The sequence below is a fragment of the Lycorma delicatula genome, chromosome 2 (genome assembly GCF_047948215.1).
Source record: "Lycorma delicatula isolate Av1 chromosome 2, ASM4794821v1, whole genome shotgun sequence".
NCBI classification, from domain to species: Eukaryota; Metazoa; Arthropoda; class Insecta; order Hemiptera; family Fulgoridae; genus Lycorma; species Lycorma delicatula.
In genome coordinates this window covers 139,982,006-139,999,011 of record NC_134456.1, presented here as the reverse complement: position 1 = coordinate 139,999,011, position 17,006 = coordinate 139,982,006, and the positions used below count along the sequence as shown (strand labels likewise).

Here is a 17,006-nt window from a genome sequence, read left to right as displayed (position 1 = left end):
GTAATAACTAGTACCGCCTCTGTAGATACCGAGACGTATGTTGATGTTAGCCTTGGGGCCATCCGACGCTGAAAACTTTCCAAGTGCGTCTTATTACGTTCTACAAACACTGATCTTGCGCAAACCGGTGCACCATAAAGCAAAACCGAGTTGGCCACCTGGGCATAGAGCCTCCTCTTGCTCGTTCGAGATCCTCCAACAATTTGACATCAGCTTAATAGGGGTTTTGACAGTCCGTCCGCCCTTCTCACATGTCTCCCCTACATGATTCGTAAACGTCCGTCTACTATCTAACCTTATCCCGGGATACTTGGCAGTCTCTCGGGATTGGACTGTTACTCCATTAATTGTTATTGGGAAGGGCCCCAGCTGTCTTCTCCCTGCCACAGGGACAAACAATGACTTCTCATGCGACAGCCAGAGCCCGGCCACCTCCATCCATTCACTGACTATGGCAGTGGCAGCGTTCGCCGCCCGAGTCACCTCCTCCTCAGTTTTCGCTGATAACGAAGCCCAGATCTTCCGCTTAAGCCACTGGAACCATTCCTGCTGGATAACGAAGACGAAGAACCCGTCATAGACGATGTTCAATAATAGGAGCTCCAAAACAGAGCCCTGGGGCAATCTTCACGTTGCTTGAAACCACAAGTACGAGGAGTCAAGCCTGTATTGTATATTAACCTCTGTTCACTGAGGTAGTCCTCAAGTATCCGCTAACGCCCTACTCCCTCAGTGCCCGGAAGATTGAGTTCCAATTGTGGGAGTTAAAGACGTTGTGGACATCCAGGAGCACAATTATAGGAATGCGTCTCGTTCTCCAGATACCTGTAGCTGCTTGGTCCACTATCTTCATCATTTCATCGATCCTATTAACCGCTGACCGCCTTTGTCGGAAACCGAATTGTTTCTCGTGAAAGTCTCCGTTTCTGATGATCTCTTTCCGAAGCCTGGCCTCTATCATCCTCTCGTACAGTTTCGTTAAATTATTCACCAAACATGTAGGCCTGAGTGAGATTGGCCCCTCTCTCGTTCCAGGTTTGCACTAGGATTAGTCTCGAACGCTTCCAAGATTCGGGCATCCGTCCTTGATTTAACATTTTATTAAAAACTCGGTGGGCTTCCACCGGCGCTTCTTCAACTAAAATTTGGAGAACCTCCAGTGGTATTCCATCCGGGCCGGGTCTTTTGCGAAGCTTCATCCACCTACCGGCCCGGATAAGCTCCTGAACCTCGAATGATGGTACAATATCAACTGTTATATCTTCTCTCGGCATAACTTCCCCAATAGGGAAAAGCACTCGTACCTGTCCCTCCGTTAACGCCGGCAGTGTACGACCACACTTCTCTGTGGCTATCTGATAGCCTTGGTCCCAGGGGGGTCTATATTTATTTGATAACAGAGTTATCACCAACATCTCTTTGCACATTTGATCGCATACTTGAGGATTGTACTGGATGCCGCCCAAAATTCACTGCGAAAGTTGTTCATGACCTCGGGGTTTTTCTGGTAGGCCTTACTTTTAGCTGAAGACCGCTTATGTAAACATTCGATCGCTTGGTTCCACCAATGTACCTATCTGCGACGAGGTCTTTCGTAAGTGACCCTGGAGCACCAACATTCTTCTTATACCGTCCTTTCCAGCCCTTCTGGGGAAACTACCCCGACTAGTTGTTGCTGAATATGTCGAGTGAATCTGATATAGTCGATCCAAGAGGTGGCTGGCCTCACCGGGTGGTGAATTCTGTTTCTTAATGAAGAGTTGAATCGGATCAGTAAGTGAACTGACATGGAATTCTTTTCTAAAATTCTCCAGCTATGATATTCATTCATATGTTCCTCACTGATAAAAACTAGATCAAGACCGACCTTGATGTTCCCTTCACGAACGTATCTCCCGCCCCGTTAATACACGTCAGCACAAGCATATTGACTCGCTCGCTTAGATGTAATCCTCTGATGCTGGTTTTCGTGACCGCGAACTCGGGAGACTTTGGATTGAAGTCCTCCGCAATAAGCATATGCCTGCCTCTGTGTCTCGTGATCTTATCAGTCTCCCTGACTACTCTCAGCACTTCTTCTTTACTGGTTTCGCAGTCCAAATTTCTTATGTGCACTGCAGTCTCTTTATCTAGCTTACTACAGGAGGTTATTTTTGCCACCTGGAGGGTCTTCTAAATGTGATCTGATAAGACTCCCCTGCCTCGTCTCGCTGAGATGGCTCCTGAGATTGTCTCTCCAGCTGCGGTCTTGATTTCTCTTAAGAGTTGAGCATAAGATAACACTTCCTTGTTTATAATTATCTTTCTTGCAGCCACTTCAGCTTTATCTGGTATCCGTACGACCTTCTGCTTCTTGTTTATATAGAGAGATCTTCTCTTGTCATCATCCCTCCTGGCCAAGTATTCTAATATCCGTTTAACTTTGTATCCTGTCCTGCCCAATGCTATGCTCACAGGGATTGGGTTTTTGGCAAAACCCTCTATCTTCAAAATTTCATCTAGAATATGCTTAGTAACCTGGGCATCTTCCTTGTTCGAATTTATGACGATCACAAATGTTTCACTCACATTGGCACCCTCTTGTGCTCCCCCAAGTAGAATCTCAGTTTCCGCCACTACATTGTAGAAGAGAGATCCTATTGCTAAGATATGCGGCAAATATATGGGCCTTTCCTAGCCATATGAATAATAAAACTTTCAATAATCATCCTTTGGCTGCATTATATGAACATCGTACTATCTATTCCAGATCAGCCAGATTGAGGTATCACGAATTGACAAGAAAATATGAAATTGCTTTAACAGAGACATTAGCAATTTCTGCAAGATAAATACCGCCATGGCTTTTACCAGTGGTAAACACAAGACTGGATCTCTCTTGTAGAAAAATAAAAGAGAAGCTAGCAGTAATCATCCTACAGGAATTTTTATCAACCGTCAGTAGTTACGAAGAATTAAAATAGAATAGAATAGAATTAAAATTTATACTGAAATTGAACATTGTGTTGGATGCTCCATATATGTAAATGGAGAAGCCCATTTTTTGAACTGCCAGATGTGGCAAGTGTTTATATGGCAGAACTTATTGCCATACAGCAAGCTCTTCGCTACTCGGAACACTTCTGCGAAGAGAGAGTGCTAACATGTTCTGACTGTCTGAGTGCTCTTACTGCAATTCGGAAGAAGAACATTAAGGACGTCCTTATTGTAAACATCCTGTCCATTTTGTAGTTTTATATCAACGAGGACAGTGATTTGTATTTGTATGGACTTCAGGGCATGCTGGTATTGCAGGGAATGAAAGTGCAGACGAAGCTGCCAGAAAGGCGACAGTCTGTGATAACCTGGATATAATTCCTGTACGAGTGGTAGATGCTAAAAATTGTCTAATACAATAAGAAACCGGTGGTGCAATGATTGGAAAAGATAAAATACCAAACTAAACTCTGTTAAAACTTCTCCATATGAATGGAAGAACGACGTGAAGCTGATCGCCGAGAACAAGTGGCGGTGACCAGACTTAGAATCAGTCACACACAAATAACAAATTCATATTTGTTAACCGGCGAAGAAAGACTAATGTGCGGCGTTTGTAATAAAGTACTTACAGTCAGGCATTGAATGGATGAGTGCACCATATTTGAGGACCTCAGAAAGTGTGGTTTAAGAAATAGTGTTGCTGCTGTTTTGCAAAATGGAAATGAAGAAAAAATAGTTGCGTATCTGCACGCCAGTGGACTATTAATAAGTCTATAAGGAAGCTCAAGCTATGTTAAAAAATCTCTAAGCGAAGTAGTTTAATTCTATCTACAAAAAAAAGGGGAGTCTTGAAGCGTGGCACGTATAGGGCCGGGAGGTAGCCCTCTTGCCTAGGGCGCCAGGGCTCGCCTGCATGCAAGAGTGGGGGATGTCGGGGCGTATCCGATGATGGGATGGGGGATCCTCAAGGGTGGACAGATGGCGTGTGGCAAGGGGTATAGGCAAGGCATACCTGGAACTAGGTAAGTTAGAACCGGGAAGAGCAGCCTCCCCGCCGAGGGGTTCTTTGGCCGTCCTCAATTGGTGGTCAAACTGCTCCTATGACGCGGAGGGACCCCAATGGGTTAAGCCCTACAGGACAATTTATAGTGGGGTAGTAAACTGCCATAGTATCCGGGGCGACTGATGTAATGCTTAACTGCGGTTCAGTTGCACTGGGAGTGGTTAAAAAAAAGGAAAGGGAAAAAAAGAATATTGGTATTGCGAAGACATTCTTTTCCATTTTTATTTTTTATTTATTTTTTTCATTTTAATATCGGGACTTTTTACACCTGTAAGTGTTCACAGTGTCGTTAATATATGTGAGTGTTTAAATGTTTTGTATTGCTTTTAAATAAAATGTTAAGGACCTTTTATACCCTTACGTATGACGAACCTGACAGTGATTTAAACCCTTTTTAAAGAATGTGACGAGGGCTAATGACATTAGAAGTCGATGCCCGTATAACACAAAAAAAAAAAAAAATAATAATGCCCCGGATAAATCCAACTCCGCGACCGTGCAATAACATCTATGCACACGTTCGGGGCAGCAAGCGACCTGGTATTTCGGTACCTTCACTTATGTCGGCCAACGGGGAAATGGTCTTGCTCAGGAGACCCCTGTGCAGTGTGGGATTGGTGGTCCCGAGCAGTCCGAGCTGGTTGCGGTTGTGCTTTTCGATTTCGCTGTTTGCAGTGGAGGTGAGAGTATGACCATGATCTGTTTGCTGATTTTGGGCGGAATGCGGAAGGGGAGTGCCCATCCCTCTTCTCGGTTGTGGGACCGGGTTGAGGGTGGGGTGCAGTGAGCTTGCTCTGCCGAAGTGTTGCGCCGTCCAGTGTGAGTCAGTCGCTTCGGCCCTTGTCAGGGATTGTCCCACGGGTAAGGGTATCGGAGTCCTTACTGCTACGTACGAGCCCTAGGATGTCGGTATCGTGGGTCTGGCAGTACCTGACTCCCCGGCCCAGGTTAAATTTGTGGGAGGCGGCGGACTGGGGACCCAGGTAGAGTCTATGATCCGGAGCACGCTCAACCGAATCTCCGCCTGCACCTTGTGACATATTGACTGGCGAAAATATAAGGTTATGGATTATTTTCACCTTCCACAGCATCCGTGGCAGAGGGTCCACGTAAAAACCCTCGTTCTGAAGAGCCTTTGTCTTCGTAGGCGAGGAGAAGGAAGAGTGTAGAATTTAGTGATAAAGAAGAAGTTATAGATTTTGAAAAGAAGAAGGAAACTCGTAAGTTTCGACCAATAACCAAATAACGACCATAATAGTGGTCCAGTACCAAAATATTTAGTCATAAAGAAGAAAGATGGCGATTTTTCGAAAACTAGCCCTTTGCATTAGCTTGTGGACTTTGCATGGAAGCTGCTGGTGGACCGGTAAAGGATGTAACGAAGACTGCAGTAGGACTCTTCGTTGAAACAGTCAATGATTTACAGTCCTCACGATTGTTAAAGGCGAAGGAGGTTGGACTATTAGATGTTGATGTATCACCACACGGAACCTTTAATAGGGTGTAGTTGTGTGCAGGGACTTCTTGAACTGAACTGCAGAGGAGATTGTTGATGTACTCAGTGAACATCCCAACTCCCGTAGGGGAAGACCACCTTGTAACGATTCCGGTGGCCACACTCCCAACCCCGTTCAGAGTCCTGATGGGCTTTAACGGGAGTCGTCTTCAGATCCTCTAACTGATTACACCTCACAGTAAAAAGCCAGGCTTCGGTTGAAATGCCACTGATGTAAGTGCCTTGGTAGATATTTACATCAGTGATTTTTTAACTCAGCTTTTGCCTTCACTGCAGGCCTCATCCAGACATCTTGTATGTCCTACATCGTTGCCCTCTAAACTAGCTAACTGAGTTTGCGAAAGCACAAACCCTGCACCAAGTTCTACATTTTACAGAGCCAATTGTGTGTAAATTTCTCATAATAAACGAGGCAATAGAGTAAATAACATACCACCAAAAATGTTGTTCTCAACAACAAACTCAGTGAACAGGCAGTTATAGCTTGTTGTCGATTGAACAGCTGGTGCAAGTGGAGAAGTACAACTCTCCACATCACATGTATTGACATTCAACAAGTCAAAATGCCCAGAAAAAATAAAGGCTGGCTTTCACAGACTAGACGTCTGTTCATTTGTCTCAACAACATTGTGATGCTTTGGATGTCAGTGGTATGGACACAGATCTGTGATGGACACAGATGGAATAGGAAACAGATCTGTGTTTATGGTGAACCACTCCATCCTGATGACCCATGCAGGGATCCACCTGTCTGTATCAATTGTCAGGGGAATCATTCAACCAGGTCTAAAAGTTTCCCAATATATAAAGAAGAGGTAGCAATACAAGAGATTAAGCCCATTCAAAATGAGTTATGTAGAAGTGAAGAAAACTGTAAAAAATAGATCACCAAAGACAATGTCATATGCACAAGCTGTATATGAAGCTTCCTTCAATGTAAATGATATAATTGTGAAACTGTCTCCAGCGTTAGCAAGTATGGTTGATCGTATTGTTGTTAACAAACGTGGGTTGCTTAAAGGGAGAGAAGGAAAAACCATCTGTTAACGAAAGGTGTTCTTCTCCTTTGAGAAATGAACCTTTGAAGACAAATGACAGTGAATGCAGGCAAGAAAAGAAGCCAAAACAAAAAGTCAAAATTATTGAAATCACCGTGCAGGTAAGTGATAATATAGAGGTGAAAATCTTAGAAAAAAAAGATTTGGAAAAAACAAAGATGGAGCAGCCCCAAAAATCTCGGAGGCCTTTAGCAGAGAGAGTGAGGATGTTGGATGCCTAACATGTTCTGGTTGTGAGTGCATTCAGTTTGGACTGTGATGTGCTTCTCAGCATGTCACAGGAGCCGGTGTCATCTGATGCTGGCAACAGGAAATCCTCCACGATTTCCATTGGAGGAATTGAAGGATTGATCTCAGAGGCCTCAGAAACTTCAGAATTTGACATTGAGGCCTTCAGAAACATGGAGAAGAGGAACAAAGAGGGATGGCCTAAGGGAAAACCTAGGCAATAGGCATTAAGATGAAGCTTGTTTTATATGCCTTGAAAAATTTTAACAAATGGATGAATATTTTAATTTTTGCATAACATTATTTTTAATTTTTTATTAATATGATAATTTTTAAACATGTTTCTTTTTGTTTTTTTGTGAGTGTTCTGTGTGATGTTATATGGCAAGGCCTTTACATCCTTGTTATGTTGTGTTTTTGGGGTTTTAATAGCCATTGACAAGTCTATCTTTAGATGCTCCTTTTGACAAGACTAGTCCTTGACCATGTCACCTGTTCTCTGTTTTTGAGGAGGAAAAAGATACTTGTGGAAGGGGCTAATGACCATAGCAGTCGATGCCCCTAAAACTTAAAAAAAACAAAAAAAAACGTTAGTGATGGTGATTGTGGCGGTGGAGCTGATACATTTAATAAGCAATTATTAATTTAATTAGTGCTAACTAACCTTAACTTTGTAGAACAAATACTTGTTTTCATCCTTTTAAGGATTTTCTAATCAGTTGATTCCTTAATTGTATGAAATTCAAGTTATAACTTCTTCCCTAAAAGTGCTGCATTAAGAGTCTGTTGGTATTCTACTGCTCTTATTACTCATGTTATAAATATTATTAATACCTGTTTTTAAGAATGCATCTTTCCAAATGCCTAAACTGAAATTAAACCTATATTTAAAGATTGCATCTCAAAGAATGACAAAAAGTTCTATGTCCATAAACATTACTCTGTAATTTCAAAGGATTTGTAATGGCCATTTTCTTGTAAATTTTAAAATATTTAAATGAAGTAAGTACTTCATGCAAAGATCAGTTTGGTTTCAGGCCAGGTTTTGGAACTGTCTCACTGATTTTGAATTTTCAAATAAAATATATGGTGGTTTAGGTGAATGCCAATTTACTTTAAATATGTATGTAATTTCATTGCTGTATTAAATTTATAGAAATAATAATTACTTACATATAATATATATAAATTTTTTTAAGGAAAGTTCACAATGCATTATTAGCTCAGCTTGCACACAATATCTACAAACATTTTGTTAAAGATGGAAATCCTTGTGATAGAGAAAATTATTGTTTGAAAATAATGACACGTCTTGTACCTGATGTTACATCAAATTTATTTATGAGCACATTTCACAAAAATAAATTGAAAATGCATGAAAAGGTGAGTTACCTGAGATTGTTTCCTTGTATTTAGTACTTTCTTTCTTTTCTTTTTTCCTGTTTAGCCTCCGGTAACTACCGTTTAGATAATTCTTCAGAGGATGAATGAGGATGATATGTATGAGTGTAAATGAAGCGTAGTCTTGTACATTCTCAGTTCGACCATTCCTGAGATGTGTGGTTAATTGAAAACCCAACCACCAAAGAACACCGGTATCCACGATCTAGTATTCAAATCCGTGTAAAAATAACTGGCTTTACTAGGACTTTAACTCTCGATTTCCAAATCAGCTGATTTGGGAAGACGCGTTAACCACTAGACCAACCTGGTGGGTTTTGTATTTAGTACTAAGTTAAATCAATCCTACTGTAAGATACAATGACACCATATTATTCATAACGATCTATAAATAAAACTATATTTTTAAATAATATGATATGTATAAAGACAGAAAGAAATTTGGTATTGCATTAATGTGAACATGATTTATAAGATGAATTTAATGATTTTAGATGCAATTCTAAGTAAAAAAAAAGCTAAAGCTGCAGCCTGAATATTAGAATTCATGTGCTTTTTACATAAAAAGAATTTCAAAAAATGTTAATTTTTTTACTTATTTGATAATAAAAAAATTTTACTTATTAATTATACAAAAATAAAAAGACATTTACCATAATAATAAATCAAGTATTTAATTGTGAATAAATTTGAAATTTAATTTTTCTATTGAGTACAATTATCCACCTTTTTTAGCATGGTCATAATTAAATCATATGTTTATGTGTTTCAGAAATACTCTATTTTCAAAACTCATAAAACTTATAAAAATTTATGTCCACATATGTTAACCAGTGTAAGATCTATTCAGTTTCTTTATGATGTCTTTCTAAAGTACTAATTAATAATACTAATTACTAAGTACTAATTGGTTTCTCATCCTCTTCTCTTAAAATAGTAATATTGCAAAGACTGGTGTCAACCAGAAGAAACTTAGGAGAATAAAAAATTTAATAAAATTCTGAGAGACTGCTGAAAAATTACAAACAGCAAGGTGAAAATTGTAAGATAGAATTATGAGCAAAATAAAATTAGATAATTTTCTCTTCAAATCAAGAAATTTTTCCTGTGGTTTGTGAAATTCATGGTAAAAATCTAAAAATAAAATGAGTTTATAGTGATATACTCGTACTATTCTATTAATTCATACCTACAATATCAAATGTGAATTTTCATTAGTAATACAATATTTCCTAAGTATAACAAATAAGAACTTATCTATTAATGTAACAAAATAGCAGGCAGCTTAATGTAAAACTTACTAATCTGTATAATAAGCTTTTCAAACTCATGAATTTATCATTAGTTACAAATGATCAGGCAATGCATTACAAACTGTTATATGTAAACATCTGATTGCTGTCTTCTTGACCAACTGATTTATAATATGGTTATAGATAAATTAGCTACTAAAACATGAAGTATTTCTTTTGTATTCTAATGTATTTTTTAATAAATTTAATGTAACATTTTCTGAAATTATTAAAAAACTAACTCTTTACCATGAAAATTAAACCATCCTTGGTCTGATATATATATATATATATATATACTTGTATGGTGATATACTATTCTAATAATTCATACCTACAATATCAAATGTGAATTTTCGTTAATGCGCAAGTTTGAAACTAAATTATGCAAAGAATTAAGACAAATTAAATTTATGGCAAACGAAAATGCATGTAATGATATCTTACAAAGAAAATAAATAATACATTTAAAAAACACAATAGAAACAAAAATCTAATTAATTCCATCTGAAAAAACAGACACCTACTTAAATGATATATTGTGTATAATTAAAAATAAAATAATGTTTTCAACTGTCAAAATTAAACTAGTTCTTTTAAATCGATAAGCAATTTAACAGAGGATTTAACCATAATAAATCTACATCATAAGATAAATTGTCATTGATGAATTAATTATAAACATAAGCAAATATGTACGGGTAAGACTAAAAAATAGGTCCTTTAAACCAACATTTTAGAAAATTTAGAATATTTAAAACATTTTAAATATTTGAAATGATTATCTCATTACAAATGGATGCACTATAGTATAAAGAAGAATCTAGAAAATTAGGAATAATTAATACCAATAAATTTGAACATTTGAAGAAATATATTTGGTACAACGACACATAAACACTTAAGTATTACACACTTATTAAAATTAACAAATAAATTTTGAACATTACAAATTATTTAAATTGACACACCTGTTTTTTACATCTTAGCTATCACAGAGATCAGTTGGCCATTTACAACTACCAAATTTTGTGTTAACAATGGAAATGCATTTCCTGATGTAGTATTTTATATCTGATGTTAAATCTGGATTTGAAAAACTCATATAAACTGTTAAATTTTACATGAAGTTAGCTATTCTAATATGTTCATAAGTAGGTTTTACTAATTCTTATATTAAAACACAAGTTGATTAACCTTTAAAAATCTTTAAAAAAAGATGACCATATGTATAAGTACATTTATTATATCAGTTTCTTTTTTTAATTTGTATTCAAATAAATTTTAAAGGTTATTGAACTGTATGAGTCAGTGCGTAGAACATTACTGGAAGAAGTAGAAGATGGTGGAACTGTATGGTTGGATAAAATCTCTTCAGAAGAAATAAAAAACAAAATAAATTCCCATAAACTTGTTTTACCAGTGACATTTGTTAATACATCTATAAATGGTCAAGAGTTTGAAATGGTAAGAAATGGAAACTTTATAATCTTCTAACTGATATTTATAAGTGCTGTTTATTTTTGTATTTAAGTGTGTGCATGTTTGTAAATGCCGTTGTATAAGAATGTAGCCTATAGTCATGAGTTAACGAAACAGATTTATTTTTATTTAGTTATTTTTTTTTTTTACATTTTATTATGTAATGAAATTTTTCTGTTTACAGTTTCCTATGGAGAGTGATTATTTTTCCAATGCTATGAAGTTAATCAAACGTAAAAATAATCTAATATATTCTATGTATAGCATAGATTCCAATTCACCACAAGCAATGTAGGTAACTAAGTATTCATTTAAATAAAAATTATATCATAATAAATCAGTAAAAATAATTTATTTATCAGTACAGATTCAGAAATATTTAATTCTTTTACCTGGAAAGTTTTTAGAAATAACTGTTTGGAGATTACTTCTTTATGCTATCAAAACATGAATAACAGCTGAGTAAAAAGGCCAAAGAACAGAGAAATTTGGGATGTAGAACTAGCAGAGTTTAATGTTAGAAATAAAGTGGGCTAGTAAGTTTTTAAATTAATTGATTTAAAGATGTCCCAAAGGAAAAGAAGTTTATGTAAAAACCATACAAGAGCAGTATGTAGGTTTGGGAGGGGGGGGGGGTGTTTAAAAAATATCTAGGTTTAATTAATTATTTCATAACAGAAGAAAGGCAGCATAATTAATTTCAAGTTAAAAGGTACACTAATTTGCACCTATGTTGCTTTGTGATATCTAGCTCAATCTTTCTTACTGCTGTGATAAACCATTTTAGATGTAAGAAACACCAGCCAGAGTTGCTTTATCTGAGAGTAAGTTCACTCTACAATTTTCACTACACAGTCATAGGGGTGAATAGAGTGAAGGCATCATGGGGTATTCAACCCCCATGACATCTACTTTTTGGTTGCCTTGGCATGTTGATGTGTAAAATTATACTGTATACAGCTTAGTGAAAAAGACAATCAGAAACTACTTTATTTCTCTCTTTCCTAGTCTGCCTGGAATGGAATGCTGGTTATTCATAATAATAACTATGGGATTTAATGAGGGACTTTTTCTGATTTCAGGTTTAAAATTACTATAAAAGAAATCAATGATTAGAATACAAAGTAATTAAAAAATTAATGATTAGCAAATAATAAAAAGGAATGAGAAAAAATTATATTTACTTGGTTGAACAGCATGACAAAATATAATAATACTACTATACATTGTTACATAATTAATTATTATATAATACTATATGTATTAAAAATTATAAATGACTCCTTAAATATATGGAAACTGTTTTTTGAGAAGGCCTTAATTTCCAGTTTCTTCAAATGATTCTGAAAGATAACCTGAATAGAATGTTAATTATTTTAGTTTTATTCTTACTACCTTATTTATTTATTAACTTACTTATTTTTTAACGTAAAGAAAAAAATATTACAGATCGATTTTATAAGTTAAAACATTTGTTGAAATTTAGCATTGTTAAAATTTGTTTAACATTGTTGGAAAAAATTTAGTAATGAGTAAAGCAGTGTTTGAAACAGCATTGGTCAACAGTCTAGTACAGGTATATAAATTACATCAATTTTGAATTGTACAGATTACACTAGTATAATCTTGGTAGTAAAATAAAATGTTCTTTATTTAGACTGTACTAATTGTTTATTGATTCCCTGGAATTCAGTTTTATTACATAGTAAAATTCAGTTTCAAGTATTTACTATTTCTTTTAATTTTTACAGCTTTTCACAAACTATGATTGAATGAATAACCATAATGAACCCTTAGCATTTTTTCTTTTGCTCCAAATATAACTAAAGAATCATTGAAAGAACAATTTATACTATCAGTCTCAAAATTAAGCAACAAATTAGAACAAATGAAAGTTCTATTTAACTGTAGCAGATTTCTAAAGGGCTTACTTATTAAATTTAAATCTTCATAACCAAATATTTAAACTGCTCTATGTAAGTATTCTTTAACCAATATTTGGTAGTGAAGAATCCAAGCTTTAAGGCTAGCTTATGATTGTAAAGTATGTAATCTGTTATAAAAGTCAGAATGCACTAAATGTTTGAGTTGGTTTATTTAGTTAGTGAAGAAATTTATTTTTATTTGATTTCATCTTGCTGCAATTTTTCACCCAACTGTAGTTGAAATATTTTCAAACAGAAGTCCACATAAAAATAAACAATTGTATTTTACATATAAAAAAACAAAAATGTAAACTAAGACAAATTGCTGCTTATCAGAATGATGACATTGACCATCTGATATTTATTAAGAGCACATATCATAATTCTCTCAAATGATGACGAACAGATTTTTGGTTTTAGTTCATCTTTGTATTTAAATTATTTTCATATCTTAATTATTTTTAGTTTAAGATTAGTTTTAAAATATATTGGTAGAATCAGTGATTGGGTATATACATTATAAGGGTTTTTTTTTTCAGTTTACAAGGCGAACTATGCATTCCTTATATATTCTCCAAGGATTTTATCACTTTCTCCTGCATTTACCAGCACCCAAGTATAGTTTTCATAAGGTCTCTCTCAAGGTCAATTTGTATCATTCTCAGTAAAAAATTACCTAACCTACTCAACATCAATCCACCTTACCTTATCTGAAATTTTTTTAAACAGTTCACAGATTCAATTTTCACAATTTACAAGCTCTCTCATAGATTTAATGATCGTAGTATTAAGGTATAAAATAAAATAGAAGAAAATAAAATTAAACTCAAATCAATGCACCAAGAAGACAAAAATATAGAGAAATAAAGAAATATTTTATGGTGAATTACTCTTTGACTGGTAACTTATAGCCTAATTATTTTTACTTATGTATCAGCTAAAACCAATTAAAAAATACATTTATTTTAATTCTACTAATAACATTTTTTCAGATGGATTTTATTTTCAAAATCATTTTCCAGTCAAAGTGTCTACATATATGAAACTAATACTTTAGGTATGGTTTTATATTTTTTATTATTATTATTTTTTGTGTATATTTTAATACTTATTAAATTTAATAACAAACAATTTTATTAATAAAATTTTACAATATTTTTTTATATTCTATAAATTAATTTAATTTAAATTATATTACATTAACTGCATAAAACTGTAACAATTGCTTATTCTTTGTAAACAAGTCATCCATTTTCTTTTATATTTTAAAATGTTATTATTTAGTACATAAAGACAAAACTACGTTTCTTTAGCTAAGTAATAGATAATCTGAAAGTGATAATTTGCAATGGCATAGATTGGAAACTTATTGTACTTTATAAAACAGTCTCCCCCCCAAAAAAAAATGCAATGTTATTTTTCATAAATTTTTCCTTGTAAAATAAAAATTAACCATTCACTATTTCTTTTACACTGCAGTGAGGAAAGACTATCTGAGATTGCAAACATTTCTCTTTACAGTTTTGGAGTTTCAGTTACGTTTTTAATTCATCTTTAATATGAAACTCCCATTTTGAAAAAGGAGACATTTCTGCAAAAGTATTCATTGGAGATTATAAAAAAAAAATAAAAGCACTAAGTGAAAGAATTTTTAACAAAATTAGGAAAGGACTTGAATATCAATCTAAGCTACATACAAACTTAGCATGGATTATATCCAATGGCTTGGATTATTTTCATATAATATTTGGATAATTTTCATATAATTGGATAAATCAGATGTTAATTTCTAAGATGCATATCCAAACACATTGCATAATAAATAATACTGTATGGTCAGACTGACAGATCAGGTAATGGACATACTGAACAACTTTGGAAATATTTTCAAATTCTATGCTTCAATAAGGATGGCTCCAACAGCAACTACTTCCTTAGCCTTGCATATAGAGCCACTGTGACAGCCAATTCCATTTCCATGGTATCTATGAAATCAAGGATATGAAACGGGAGGGATGGAAAAAGAAGATGATCAATCCATAGAGGGACTAATTAGCAACTGGGAGTCTGAAGTACTTAAAATCTGTAACAGATTACCAAGAATTAAACAATGGGTTTTTAAAAATGCTGAATTTAACCTCCTGATGAAGGTTTCAATGTTTCCATCCATTGATGGCAGTAATTCTCAAAGTAAGGTAAAAGCCTTTTCTATATAACAATTCTATCTAATCCTATGCGTTTCTATGTAAGCCTTTTTTAAGTAATTTTGTAACAAGCCGAAAAAAAAGAATAAAAACTAATTTAAATCTCCATTTTAAATAAATTAATAATTGCATATCCTAAATAAATTTAAATAAATAAAAATAGTTTGTTAGGATAAATTAAATTATTTTAGGAGAATAAGATATGTTTGTAGCACAAAATAATAAAAAAAAAATAAATAAATTAATTAAAAACCTTTTACAAGTAATTCCCAAATAATTATAAACAATCCCAGTTAAATAAAATAAAACAGATGAAATGAGTCCATTAGCAACAATAAAGGAAATTGTTCCAATTAGACCTAAATTAGTTGTAGTTACTAATATACAAATAACTAATCTTAAATGACAAACTGAAGGATAGACAACAAGAATCTTTGAGTTTCTTTTAATTAAACAAAATAAACTAATATAAAACAATCAAATAAATAAAGACTAATGAAAAATAATCGTAATTTAATAAAAATAAATAAAACCCAGACAACAAATTAAATCATATTCTCCAAGTTTTAACGTAATAATGGCTAAAATCATTTATCTAGAGATTGGAGCTTCAACATGGGCTTTAGATAAATATAAATAAAATCCAAACAAAGGAAATTTAATTAAAAAGCTGACAACACAGTTGTAGGACTTTCCCGTCATGCAGCTTTTTTCTAATGCATGGCTTACACACACACACACACACACAAAACTTAATTTAAGATGTTTATCATTTTATTTAAATATAATATTCTTTGTTTATTTAACTCAATGATTCTAAGTAAAGCGTGCGCGCATACCATATTTCATTCGCGGGTGTGGCGGTACTAGCGGCCACTTTAAATACTTTTTACACTTTAAATATTATTTATTTATTTAATTCTACCACTCACCTGTGACGTCACAACATAGCAGACAACTACAGCAGCTGTATGTCAGTACTACACAAGGAGCACTAGTGTAGTGAGAGGGAGTACTACAATTGACATAGTATACCCACTTAGCCACTAGTTTACTTAGAGTACTTTTTGGGTGGGGGTGTGATTTTACAAGAAATTTTTTAGCAAATATTATTTTTTAATTGTTAACAAATATGACTAAGAAAAATAAGATCTAAATTAGGTGAAATCTTAAAATTTCATCAGATTACTTAGTTACTGAGGGTCACCCTCAGTATCTAAGTAATCTGATTCAGTCATTCTGTCAAAATCGATCCAGTAGTTCTGAATATAAGGTGATTTAGAGGGCAACACTGAACATAGACATGCACATATGAACATTTGAAAAATTTCTATTCAGCTTTTGGCGTCTTCAGGTGTCAACACGTCAAGATCCAGTGAAAACCGCATATGCCTAAATTGGACCGATTACAATACTTTCCCTTCTTAAGTTATAACTTTGCTATAGCGCTAGGTAGAAAAGTAAGAAGAAAACAATATAAAAAATATAAAATAATTTATAACCAAATAATCAAAAAATTTAAAATAACCAAGTAAATCAATAAAATAAAATAAAAATTCAGAGTGAAAAAGGTAAATACTCAAAAAGTGTTTAAAAAAATAAGAAAAATTCAGCTCTTAATCATTCAGGTTGATATCCTCAACCAAACACTAAGAAAAAAAAAAAGGAATTCTACATTCAGAACTAGGAACTATAATAAAAAAAGTACTAGTTTGAAGAAATAAATTACAATAAAAAGCAAAATTAAAATTAACAATGAATAAGATAAATAATTAAAATATAAAAATAGAAAAAAAAAATAATACAAATTTACAAATTCAAATTCTTAAACAGTAAAATATAAAACATATCAATTATA

The 17,006-nt window shown here is 33.9% G+C and overlaps 1 protein-coding gene across 1 annotated transcript in view; it reads left to right on the top strand.

Annotated features, from left to right (window-relative positions):
* LOC142319267 (endothelin-converting enzyme homolog) overlaps positions 1-17,006 on the top strand; it is a 67,018-nt gene that overhangs the window by 32,292 nt on the left and 17,720 nt on the right. The window contains exons 10-13 of the mRNA XM_075356322.1: positions 8,044-8,227; positions 10,828-11,004; positions 11,204-11,310; positions 13,937-14,001. Coding sequence (XP_075212437.1) covers positions 8,044-8,227; positions 10,828-11,004; positions 11,204-11,310; positions 13,937-14,001 — 533 coding nt within the window. The remainder of the gene's footprint in view (positions 1-8,043; positions 8,228-10,827; positions 11,005-11,203; positions 11,311-13,936; positions 14,002-17,006) is intronic.